At 54.9% G+C, this 13,020-nt stretch overlaps 1 protein-coding gene across 1 annotated transcript in view; it reads left to right on the top strand.

The window, feature by feature from the left end:
- The window catches only part of fech (ferrochelatase), a 38,337-nt gene that overhangs the window by 14,440 nt on the left and 10,877 nt on the right, over nt 1-13,020 (top strand). Inside the window, exon 9 of the mRNA XM_042302734.1 lies at nt 1,719-1,883. Coding sequence (XP_042158668.1) covers nt 1,719-1,883 — 165 coding nt within the window. The remainder of the gene's footprint in view (nt 1-1,718; nt 1,884-13,020) is intronic.

Genomic DNA, 13,020 nt, shown 5'->3' with positions numbered 1-13,020 from the left:
GGCCACCCTGGTTTTCTTAAAGGCCACCCTTATCTGCACAATTTTTAGACCCTTTTACCCACCCTTGGTCAAAATATGCCACCCTTTTAATTGGGGCCACCCTGCGAGGGTGTAAACTGGGCCACCCTACGAGGGTGTAAACTGGGCCACCCTACGAGGGTGTAAACTGGGCCACCCTGCGAGGGTGTAAATGTTAAATAACCTTTGAACGGCTCATGATAGAGACATGCGGTTTGGAGGATTGGTTTTCTTAAAGGATTATCTGCACAATTTTTAGATTTTACCCATTGGTCAAAATATGCATTTTTAATTGAACACTGTACACTGTGGTCACAGGGCTGAGCTCATTGGTCTTATTGAGGTAGAAACACAGGGCTGAGCTCATTGGTCTTATTGAGGTAGAAACTCAGGGCTGAGCTCATTGGTCTTATTGAGGTAGAAACTCAGGGCTGAGCTCATTGGTCTTATTGAGGTAGAAACTCAGGGCTGAGGTAGAAACTCAGGGCTGAGACTGAGTAGACAGAAAGCATCTGATATGATACATATTGACCAACCCTGTGGTGATCAGTATGTAATGCCAGTCTATATGTGGTGGCCTTGACCCTTGACTGACACATCACATAATAATTAGTTCAGCCACAGCATATTTAATTTAACCTTTTATTTAACTAGGCAAGTCAGTTAATTTACAATGACGGCCTACACCGGCCAAACCTCGAACGACGCTGCGCCGCCCTACGGTACACCCAATCACGACCGGATGTGATACAGCCTGGATTCGAACCAGGGACTGCAGTTTAACAGCCATGGATCTTCTAAGTACAATATTGTCGTATCAATTTGGTTAGAACTCTAAATGTATTCACATAGTTAATGCTCTGTCTTAAAGCCTGAATCACTTTTTAATGATGTAGAGTTTATTATGACTCGTGAAATGAACTTAAAGTTATGTTGTTTTTTGCCTTGCCATTTCAGAAAATATCCATGGTATATCTGCGTTAATACGTGGAACGATGCTGTTTCGCAGTATTTACAAACCTGCCAGTGCTGTGATTGGCTGTGATATTCGCCTATTGATTTCTCCTGCAGGAGCGGCATCTGTGTTTTTGTCTAGTAGAAATCGAGTCAAGTGGCCAATGTAGAAATCGCTCTGTCATTTCCTAGTTGCAAAATTTGTTTTTACTTCTCTCAATTTATGCGAGAAAACAAACACTGAATAGTATAGTGGATTCATTGTACCATCTAAATCACTTTGAAATATCTTTTCAATAAAAAAAATTTTTTCAGCTGGTGGGCCAAAACCAGAAGTCAAAGGCTAAAGCACCACTCTCCCATGTTTAAATTTGTATTTTATTTTGTTTAACCTTTATTTAACCTTTTTTTTCAACCCTTATTTAACCTTTTTTTTTATTTAAACTAGGCAAGTCAGTTAAGAACGGCCTACACCGGCCAATCCCGGACGACGATGGGACAATTGTACGCCGCCCTTCTGGGACTCCCATTCACGGCCCGTCTGTAGTGACGCCACTTAGTACTGAGATGCAGTGCCCTTAGACCGATGCCCCGGAGCCCGAGTGGCGGAGGAATGGGATGTGGGGGAGATTTTGTCACCTCGTTTCCACATATGAATTTCAGAGAAATTTGGTGCGGCAGCTTTTCAAAATAAATCGGACTTCATTGTCCTCTCAGACAGATGATTGTGTCTCTGTCCTCTCTAGGTCGGTCCTATGCCGTGGCTGGGCCCTCAGACAGATGATGTCATCAAAGGTCTGTGTGAACGGGGGAAGAAAAACCTGCTGCTGGTCCCCATCGCCTTCACCAGCGACCACATCGAAACGCTGCACGAGCTGGACATCGAGTACTCTCAGGTGCTGGGAGAGGAGGTACGTGTCTGTGTGAGCTGGACATCGAGTACTCTCAGGTGCTGGGAGAGGAGGTACGTGTCTGTGTGAGCTGGACATCGAGTACTCTCAGGTGCTGGGAGAGGAGGTACGTGTCTGTGTGAGCTGGACATCAGACAGAGTACTCTCAGGTGCTGGGAGAGGAGGTACGTGTCTGTGTGAGCTGGACATCGAGTACTCTCAGGTGCTGGGAGAGGAGGTACGTGTCTGTGTGAGCTGGACATCGAGTACTCTCAGGTGCTGGGAGAGGAGGTACGTGTCTGTGTGAGCTGGACATCGAGTACTCTCAGGTGCTGGGAGAGGAGGTACGTGTCTGTGTGAGCTAGACATCGAGTACTCTCAGGTGCTGGGAGAGGAGGTACGTGTCTGTGTGAGCTAGACATCGAGTACTCTCAGGTGCTGGGAGAGGAGGTACGTGTCTGTGTGAGCTGGACATCGAGTACTCTCAGGTGCTGGGAGAGGAGGTACGTGTCTGTGTGAGCTAGACATCGAGTACTCTCAGGTGCTGGGAGAGGAGGTACGTGTCTGTGTGAGCTAGACATCGAGTACTCTCAGGTGCTGGGAGAGGAGGTACGTGTCTGTGTGAGCTAGACATCGAGTACTCTCAGGTGCTGGGAGAGGAGGTACGTGTCTGTGTGAGCTAGACATCGAGTACTCTCAGGTGCTGGGAGAGGAGGTACGTGTCTGTGTGAGCTGGACATCGAGTACTCTCAGGTGCTGGGAGAGGAGGTACGTGTCTGTGTGAGCTAGACATCGAGTACTCTCAGGTGCTGGGAGAGGAGGTACGTGTCTGTGTGAGCTGGACATCGAGTACTCTCAGGTGCTGGGAGAGGAGGTACGTGTCTGTGTGAGCTAGACATCGAGTACTCTCAGGTGCTGGGAGAGGAGGTACGTGTCTGTGTGAGCTGGACATCGAGTACTCTCAGGTGCTGGGAGAGGAGGTACGTGTCTGTGTGAGCTGGACATCGAGTACTCTCAGGTGCTGGGAGAGGAGGTACGTGTCTGTGTGAGCTGGACATCGAGTACTCTCAGGTGCTGGGAGAGGAGGTACGTGTCTGTGTGAGCTAGACATCGAGTACTCTCAGGTGCTGGGAGAGGAGGTACGTGTCTGTGTGAGCTGGACATCGAGTACTCTCAGGTGCTGGGAGAGGAGGTACGTGTCTGTGTGAGCTAGACATCGAGTACTCTCAGGTGCTGGGAGAGGAGGTACGTGTCTGTGTGAGCTGGACATCGAGTACTCTCAGGTGCTGGGAGAGGAGGTACGTGTCTGTGTGAGCTGGACATCGAGTACTCTCAGGTGCTGGGAGAGGAGGTACGTGTCTGTGTGAGCTGACATCGAGTACTCTCAGGTGCTGGGAGAGGAGGTACGTGTCTGTGTGAGCTGGACATCGAGTACTCTTGATGGGAGAGGAGGTACGTGTCTGTGTGAGCTGGACATCGAGTACTCTTGATGGGAGAGGAGGTACGTGTCTGTGTGAGCTGGACATCGAGTACTCTTGATGGGAGAGGAGGTACGTGTCTGTGTGAGCTAGACATCGAGTACTCTTGATGGGAGAGGAGGTACGTGTCTGTGTGAGCTGGACATCGAGTACTCTCAGGTGCTGGGAGAGGAGGTACGTGTCTGTGTGAGCTGGACATCGAGTACTCTCAGGTGCTGGGAGAGGAGGTACGTGTCTGTGTGAGCTGGACATCGAGTACTCTTGATGGGAGAGGAGGTACGTGTCTGTGTGAGCTGGACATCGAGTACTCTTGATGGGAGAGGAGGTACGTGTCTGTGTGAGCTGGACATCGAGTACTCTTGATGGGAGAGGAGGTACGTGTCTGTCTGAGCTAGACATCGAGTACTCTCAGGTGCTGGGAGAGGAGGTACGTGTCTGTGTGAGCTGGACACCGAGTACTCTTGATGGTAGAGGAGGTACGTGTCTGTGTGAGCTGGACATCGAGTACTCTTGATGGGAGAGGAGGTACGTGTCTGTGTGAGCTGACATCGAGTACTCTCTGGTGCTGGGAGAGGAGGTACGTGTCTGTGTGAGCTGGACATCGAGTACTCTCAGGTGCTGGGAGAGGAGGTACGTGTCTGTGTGAGCTGGACATCGAGTACTCTCAGGTGCTGGGAGAGGAGGTACGTGTCTGTCTGAGCTAGACATCGAGTACTCTCAGGTGCTGGGAGAGGAGGTACGTGTCTGTGTGAGCTAGACATCGAGTACTCTCAGGTGCTGGGAGAGGAGGTACGTGTCTGTCTGAGCTAGACATCGAGTACTCTCAGGTGCTGGGAGAGGAGGTACGTGTCTGTGTGAGCTAGACATCGAGTACTCTCAGGTGCTGGGAGAGGAGGTACGTGTCTGTCTGAGCTAGACATCGAGTACTCTCAGGTGCTGGGAGAGGAGGTACGTGTCTGTGTGAGCTGGACACCGAGTACTCTTGATGGTAGAGGAGGTACGTGTCTGTGTGAGCTGGACATCGAGTACTCTCAGGTGCTGGGAGAGGAGTTACGTGTCTGTGTGAGCTGACATCGAGTACTCTCAGGTGCTGGGAGAGGAGGTACGTGTCTGTGTGAGCTAGACATCGAGTACTCTCAGGTGCTGGGAGAGGAGGTACGTGTCTGTGTGAGCTGGACATCGAGTACTCTTGATGGGAGAGGAGGTACGTGTCTGTGTGAGCTGGACATCGAGTACTCTTGATGGGAGAGGAGGTACGTGTCTGTGTGAGCTGGACATCGAGTACTCTCAGGTGCTGGGAGAGGAGGTACGTGTCTGTGTGAGCTGGACATCGAGTACTCTCAGGTGCTGGGAGAGGAGGTACGTGTCTGTGTGAGCTGGACATCGAGTACTCTCAGGTGCTGGGAGAGGAGGTACGTGTCTGTGTGAGCTGGACATCGAGTACTCTTGATGGGAGAGGAGGTACGTGTCTGTGTGAGCTGGACATCGAGTACTCTTGATGGGAGAGGAGGTACGTGTCTGTGTGAGCTGGACATCGAGTACTCTCAGGTGCTGGGAGAGGAGGTACGTGTCTGTGTGAGCTGGACATCGAGTACTCTCAGGTGCTGGGAGAGGAGGTACGTGTCTGTGTGAGCTGGACATCGAGTACTCTCAGGTGCTGGGAGAGGAGGTACGTGTCTGTGTGATCTAGACATCGAGTACTCTCAGGTGCTGGGAGAGGAGGTACGTGTCTGTGTGAGCTAGACATCGAGTACTCTCAGGTGCTGGGAGAGGAGGTACGTGTCTGTGTGAGCTGGACATCGAGTACTCTCAGGTGCTGGGAGAGGAGGTACGTGTCTGTGTGAGCTGGACATCGAGTACTCTCAGGTGCTTGGAGAGGAGGTACGTGTCTGTGTGAGCTGGACATCGAGTACTCTCAGGTGCTGGGAGAGGAGGTACGTGTCTGTGTGAGCTGGACATCGAGTACTCTCAGGTGCTGGGAGAGGAGGTACGTGTCTGTGTGAGCTAGACATCGAGTACTCTCAGGTGCTGGGAGAGGAGGTACGTGTCTGTGTGAGCTGGACATCGAGTACTCTCAGGTGCTGGGAGAGGAGGTACGTGTCTGTGTGAGCTAGACATCGAGTACTCTCAGGTGCTGGGAGAGGAGGTACGTGTCTGTGTGAGCTGGACATCGAGTACTCTCAGGTGCTGGGAGAGGAGGTACGTGTCTGTGTGAGCTGGACATCGAGTACTCTCAGGTGCTGGGAGAGGAGGTACGTGTCTGTGTGAGCTGGACATCGAGTACTCTCAGGTGCTGGGAGAGGAGGTACGTGTCTGTGTGAGCTGGACATCGAGTACTCTCAGGTGCTGGGAGAGGAGGTACGTGTCTGTGTGAGCTAGACATCGAGTACTCTCAGGTGCTGGGAGAGGAGGTACGTGTCTGTGTGAGCTGGACATCGAGTACTCTCAGGTGCTGGGAGAGGAGGTACGTGTCTGTGTGAGCTAGACATCGAGTACTCTCAGGTGCTGGGAGAGGAGGTACGTGTCTGTGTGAGCTAGACATCGAGTACTCTCAGGTGCTGGGAGAGGAGGTACGTGTCTGTGTGAGCTAGACATCGAGTACTCTCAGGTGCTGGGAGAGGAGGTACGTGTCTGTGTGAGCTAGACATCGAGTACTCTCAGGTGCTGGGAGAGGAGGTACGTGTCTGTGTGAGCTAGACATCGAGTACTCTCAGGTGCTGGGAGAGGAGGTACGTGTCTGTGTGAGCTAGACATCGAGTACTCTCAGGTGCTGGGAGAGGAGGTACGTGTCTGTGTGAGCTAGACATCGAGTACTCTCAGGTGCTGGGAGAGGAGGTACGTGTCTGTGTGAGCTAGACATCGAGTACTCTCAGGTGCTGGGAGAGGAGGTACGTGTCTGTGTGAGCTAGACATCGAGTACTTTCAGGTGCTGGGAGAGGAGGTACGTGTCTGTGTGAGCTAGACATCGAGTACTCTCAGGTGCTGGGAGAGGAGGTACGTGTCTGTGTGAGCTAGACATCGAGTACTCTCAGGTGCTGGGAGAGGAGGTACGTGTCTGTGTGAGCTAGACATCGAGTACTCTCAGGTGCTGGGAGAGGAGGTACGTGTCTGTGTGAGCTAGACATCGAGTACTCTCAGGTGCTGGGAGAGGAGGTACGTGTCTGTGTGAGCTGGACATCGAGTACTCTCAGGTGCTGGGAGAGGAGGTACGTGTCTGTGTGAGCTAGACATCGAGTACTCTCAGGTGCTGGGAGAGGAGGTACGTGTCTGTGTGAGCTAGACATCGAGTACTCTCAGGTGCTGGGAGAGGAGGTACGTGTCTGTGTGAGCTGGACATCGAGTACTCTTGATGGGAGAGGAGGTACGTGTCTGTGTGAGCTGGACATCGAGTACTCTTGATGGGAGAGGAGGTACGTGTCTGTGTGAGCTGGACATCGAGTACTCTTGATGGGAGAGGAGGTACGTGTCTGTGTGAGCTGGACATCGAGTACTCTTGATGGGAGAGGAGGTACGTGTCTGTGTGAGCTGGACATCGAGTACTCTCAGGTGCTGGGAGAGGAGGTACGTGTCTGTGTGAGCTGGACATCGAGTACTCTCAGGTGCTGGGAGAGGAGGTACGTGTCTGTGTGAGCTGGACATCGAGTACTCTTGATGGGAGAGGAGGTACGTGTCTGTGTGAGCTGGACATCGAGTACTCTTGATGGGAGAGGAGGTACGTGTCTGTGTGAGCTGGACATCGAGTACTCTTGATGGGAGAGGAGGTACGTGTCTGTCTGAGCTAGACATCGAGTACTCTCAGGTGCTGGGAGAGGAGGTACGTGTCTGTGTGAGCTGGACACCGAGTACTCTTGATGGTAGAGGAGGTACGTGTCTGTGTGAGCTGGACATCGAGTACTCTTGATGGGAGAGGAGGTACGTGTCTGTGTGAGCTAGACATCGAGTACTCTCTGGTGCTGGGAGAGGAGGTACGTGTCTGTGTGAGCTGGACATCGAGTACTCTCAGGTGCTGGGAGAGGAGGTACGTGTCTGTGTGAGCTGGACATCGAGTACTCTCAGGTGCTGGGAGAGGAGGTACGTGTCTGTCTGAGCTAGACATCGAGTACTCTCAGGTGCTGGGAGAGGAGGTACGTGTCTGTGTGAGCTAGACATCGAGTACTCTCAGGTGCTGGGAGAGGAGGTACGTGTCTGTCTGAGCTAGACATCGAGTACTCTCAGGTGCTGGGAGAGGAGGTACGTGTCTGTGTGAGCTAGACATCGAGTACTCTCAGGTGCTGGGAGAGGAGGTACGTGTCTGTCTGAGCTAGACATCGAGTACTCTCAGGTGCTGGGAGAGGAGGTACGTGTCTGTGTGAGCTGGACACCGAGTACTCTTGATGGTAGAGGAGGTACATGTCTGTGTGAGCTGGACATCGAGTACTCTTGATGGTAGAGGAGGTACGTGTCTGTGTGAGCTGGACATCGAGTACTCTTGATGGGAGAGGAGGTACGTGTCTGTGTGAGCTGGACATCGAGTACTCTCAGGTGCTGGGAGAGGAGGTACGTGTCTGTGTGAGCTGGACATCGAGTACTCTCAGGTGCTGGGAGAGGAGGTACGTGTCTGTGTGAGCTGGACATCGAGTACTCTCAGGTGCTGGGAGAGGAGTTACGTGTCTGTGTGAGCTAGACATCGAGTACTCTCAGGTGCTGGGAGAGGAGGTACGTGTCTGTGTGAGCTAGACATCGAGTACTCTCAGGTGCTGGGAGAGGAGGTACGTGTCTGTGTGAGCTGGACATCGAGTACTCTTGATGGGAGAGGAGGTACGTGTCTGTGTGAGCTGGACATCGAGTACTCTTGATGGGAGAGGAGGTACGTGTCTGTGTGAGCTGGACATCGAGTACTCTCAGGTGCTGGGAGAGGAGGTACGTGTCTGTGTGAGCTGGACATCGAGTACTCTCAGGTGCTGGGAGAGGAGGTACGTGTCTGTGTGAGCTGGACATCGAGTACTCTCAGGTGCTGGGAGAGGAGGTACGTGTCTGTGTGAGCTGGACATCGAGTACTCTTGATGGGAGAGGAGGTACGTGTCTGTGTGAGCTGGACATCGAGTACTCTTGATGGGAGAGGAGGTACGTGTCTGTGTGAGCTGGACATCGAGTACTCTCAGGTGCTGGGAGAGGAGGTACGTGTCTGTGTGAGCTGGACATCGAGTACTCTCAGGTGCTGGGAGAGGAGGTACGTGTCTGTGTGAGCTGGACATCGAGTACTCTCAGGTGCTGGGAGAGGAGGTACGTGTCTGTGTGAGCTGGACATCGAGTACTCTCAGGTGCTGGGAGAGGAGGTACGTGTCTGTGTGATCTAGACATCGAGTACTCTCAGGTGCTGGGAGAGGAGGTACGTGTCTGTGTGAGCTAGACATCGAGTACTCTCAGGTGCTGGGAGAGGAGGTACGTGTCTGTGTGAGCTGGACATCGAGTACTCTCAGGTGCTGGGAGAGGAGGTACGTGTCTGTGTGAGCTAGACATCGAGTACTCTCAGGTGCTTGGAGAGGAGGTACGTGTCTGTGTGAGCTGGACATCGAGTACTCTCAGGTGCTGGGAGAGGAGGTACGTGTCTGTGTGAGCTGGACATCGAGTACTCTCAGGTGCTGGGAGAGGAGGTACGTGTCTGTGTGAGCTGGACATCGAGTACTCTCAGGTGCTGGGAGAGGAGGTACGTGTCTGTGTGAGCTAGACATCGAGTACTCTCAGGTGCTGGGAGAGGAGGTACGTGTCTGTGTGAGCTAGACATCGAGTACTCTCAGGTGCTGGGAGAGGAGGTACGTGTCTGTGTGAGCTGGACATCGAGTACTCTCAGGTGCTGGGAGAGGAGGTACGTGTCTGTGTGAGCTAGACATCGAGTACTCTCAGGTGCTGGGAGAGGAGGTACGTGTCTGTGTGAGCTAGACATCGAGTACTCTCAGGTGCTGGGAGAGGAGGTACGTGTCTGTGTGAGCTAGACATCGAGTACTCTCAGGTGCTGGGAGAGGAGGTACGTGTCTGTGTGAGCTAGACATCGAGTACTCTCAGGTGCTGGGAGAGGAGGTACGTGTCTGTGTGAGCTAGACATCGAGTACTCTCAGGTGCTGGGAGAGGAGGTACGTGTCTGTGTGAGCTAGACATCGAGTACTCTCAGGTGCTGGGAGAGGAGGTACGTGTCTGTGTGAGCTGGACATCGAGTACTCTCAGGTGCTGGGAGAGGAGGTACGTGTCTGTGTGAGCTAGACATCGAGTACTCTCAGGTGCTGGGAGAGGAGGTACGTGTCTGTGTGAGCTAGACATCGAGTACCTCAGGTGCTGGGAGAGGAGGTACGTGTCTGTGTGAGCTAGACATCGAGTACTCTCAGGTGCTGGGAGAGGAGGTACGTGTCTGTGTGAGCTAGACATCGAGTACTCTCAGGTGCTGGGAGAGGAGGTACGTGTCTGTGTGAGCTAGACATCGAGTACTCTCAGGTGCTGGGAGAGGAGGTACGTGTCTGTGTGAGCTGGACATCGAGTACTCTCAGGTGCTGGGAGAGGAGGTACGTGTCTGTGTGAGCTGGACATCGAGTACTCTCAGGTGCTGGGAGAGGAGGTACGTGTCTGTGTGAGCTGGACATCGAGTACTCTCAGGTGCTGGGAGAGGAGGTACGTGTCTGTGTGAGCTGGACATTGAGTACTCTTGATGGGAGAGGAGGTACGTGTCTGTGTGAGCTAGACATCGAGTACTCTTGATGGGAGAGGAGGTACGTGTCTGTGTGAGCTGGACATCGAGTACTCTTGATGGGAGAGGAGGTACGTGTCTGTGTGAGCTGGACATTGAGTACTCTTGATGGGAGAGGAGGTACGTGGCTGTGTGAGCTAGACATCGAGTACTCTTGATGGGAGAGGTCAGTGAGTTTTCCTTACACAACTACTTACCTAACAAGACACTTTCATAACTTATTATGATGTGGAAAACTGGGAAGTGAAGATTATACATGACAGATGTTTTATAGAAAAGGAGTGTCCTTCCATCAAAAGATTCTGGCGGAGAAGTAGAGTAGTAGAGCGTGTGTGGGAGACAGGTCTATAGCCACCATACTAATCACAGATCAGTTAGGGGTCTCTGTCTCTCTCTCTGTCTCTCTCTCCCTCCCCCGTCTCTCTCTCCCTCCCCCGTCTCTCTCTCCCTCCCCGTCTCTCTCTCCCTCCCCCGTCTCTCTCTCTCTCTCTCCCCTCGCCCCGTCTCTCTCTCTCTCTCCCCTCCCCCCGTCTCTCTCTCTCTCTCTCCCTCCCCCCCCGTCTCTCTCTCTCTCTCTCCCTCCCCCCCGTCTCTCTCTCTCTCTCTCCCTCCCCCGTGTCTCTCTCTCTCCCTTCCCCCGTGTCTCTCTCTCTCCCTTCCCCCGTGTCTCTGTCTCTCCTTCCCCCGTGTCTCTCTCTCTCCCTTCCCCGTGTCTCTCTCTCTCTCCCTTCCCCCGTGTCTCTCTCTCTCTCCCTTCCCCCGTGTCTCTCTCTCTCTCCCTTCCCCCGTCTCTCTCTCTCCCCTTCCCCCGTGTCTCTCTCTCCCTTCCCCCGTGTCTCTCTCTCTCCCTTCCCCGTGTCTCTCTCTCTCCCTTCCCCGTGTCTCTCTCTCTCCCCTTCCCCGTGTCTCTCTCTCTCCCTTCCCCGTGTCTCTCTCTCTCCCTCTCCCTTCCCCCCGTCTCTCTCTCTCTCTCTCTCTCCCTCCCCCCGTCTCTCTCTCTCTCTCTCTCCCCCCCCCCGTCTCTCTCTCTCTCTCTCTCCCTCCCCCCGTCTCTCTCTCTCGCTCGCTCTCTCTCCCTCCCCCCGTCTCTCTCTCTCTCTCTCTCTCTCTCCCCCCCCCGTCTCTCTCTCTCTCTCTCTCTCCCTCCCCCCGTCTCTCTCTCTCTCTCTCTCCCTCCCCCCCTCTCTCTCTCTCTCTCTCTCCCTCCCCCCGTCTCTCTCTCTCTCTCTCTCCCTCCCCCCGTCTCTCTCTCTCTCCCTCCCCCCGTCTCTCTCTCTCTCTCCCCTCCCCCCGTCTCTCTCTCTCTCTCTCCCTCCCCCCGTCTCTCTCTCTCTCCCTTCCCCCCGTGTCTCTCTCTCTCCCTTCCCCCCGTGTCTCTCTCTCTCCCTTCCCCGTGTCTCTCTCTCTCTCCCTTCCCCGTGTCTCTCTCTCTCTCCCTTCCCCCCGTGTCTCTCTCCCTTCCCCGTGTCTCTCTCTCTCCCTTCCCCGTGTCTCTCTCTCTCCCTTCCCCCGTGTCTCTCTCTCTCCCTTCCCCCGTGTCTCTCTCTCTCCCTTCCCCCGTGTCTCTCTCTCTCCCTTCCCCCGTGTCTCTCTCTCTCCCTTCCCCCGTGTCTCTCTCTCTCCCTTCCCCGTGTCTCTCTCTCTCCCTTCCCCGTGTCTCTCTCTCTCCCTTCCCCGTGTCTCTCTCTCTCCCCTTCCCCGTGTCTCTCTCCCTTCCCCGTGTCTCTCTCCCCCGTCCCCGTGTCTCTCTCCTTCCCCGTGTCTCTCTCCCTTCCCCGTGTCTCTCTCCCTTCCCCGTGTCTCTCTCCCTTCCCCCGTGTCTCTCTCTCTCTCTCTCCTTCCCCGTGTCTCTCTCTCTCTCCCCTCCCCCGTCTCTCTCTCTCTCCCCTCCCCGTCTCTCTCTCTCTCCCTCCCCGTCTCTCTCTCTCTCCCTCCCCCCGTCTCTCTCTCTCTCTCCCTCCCCCGTCTCTCTCTCTCTCCCCTCCCCCCGTCTCTCTCTCTCTCTCCCTCCCCCGTCTCTCTCTCTCTCCCCTCCCCCGTCTCTCTCTCTCTCTCCCTCCCCCCGTCTCTCTCTCTCTCCCTCCCCCCCGTCTCTCTCTCTCTCTCTCCCTCCCCGTCTCTCTCTCTCTCTCTCCCTCCCCCGTCTCTCTCTCCTCCCCGTCTCTCTCTCTCTCTCCCTCCCCCCGTCTCTCTCTTTCTCTCCCTCCCCCCGTCTCTCTCTCTCTCTCCCTCCCCCCGTCTCTCTCTCTCTCTCCCTCCCCCGTCTCTCTCTCTCTCTCCCTCCCCCGTCTCTCTCTCTCTCTCCCTCCCCCGTCTCTCTCTCTCTCTCCCTCCCCCGTCTCTCTCTCTCTCTCTCCCTCCCCCCCCGTCTCTCTCTCTCTCCCCTCCCCCCGTCTCTCTCTCTCTCTCCCTCCCCCCGTCTCTCTCTCTCTCTCCCTCCCCCCGTCTCTCTCTCTCTCTCCCTCCCCCGTCTCTCTCTCTCTCCCTCCCCCCGTCTCTCTCTCTCTCCCCCCCCCGTCTCTCTCTCTCTCCCTCCCCCGTCTCTCTCTCTCTCCCTCCCCCCGTCTCTCTCTCTCTCCCCCCCCCGTCTCTCTCTCTCTCCCTCCCCCCGTCTCTCTCTCTCTCCCTCCCCCGTCTCTCTCTCTCTCTCCCCCCCCCGTCTCTCTCTCTCTCTCCCCCCCCGTCTCTCTCTCTCTCTCCCCCCGTCTCTCTCTCTCTCTCCCTCCCCCGTCTCTCTCTCTCTCTCCCTCCCCCCGTCTCTCTCTCTCTCCCTCCCCCCGTCTCTCTCTCTCTCTCTCCCTCCCCCCGTCTCTCTCTCTCTCTCTCTCTCTCCCTCCCCGTGTCTCTCTCTCTCTCCCTCCCCGTGTCTCTCTCTCTCTCCCCTCCCCGTGTCTCTCTCTCTCTCCCTCCCCCCGTCTCTCTCTCTCTCTCTCCCTCCCCCCGTCTCTCTCTCTCTCCCTCCCCC

This window comes from Oncorhynchus tshawytscha, linkage group LG20 (assembly GCF_018296145.1).
Source record: "Oncorhynchus tshawytscha isolate Ot180627B linkage group LG20, Otsh_v2.0, whole genome shotgun sequence".
Taxonomy (NCBI): domain Eukaryota; kingdom Metazoa; phylum Chordata; class Actinopteri; order Salmoniformes; family Salmonidae; genus Oncorhynchus; species Oncorhynchus tshawytscha.
Note: the sequence above shows the minus strand (reverse complement) of the source record. Positions and strands in the feature narration are given on the sequence as shown.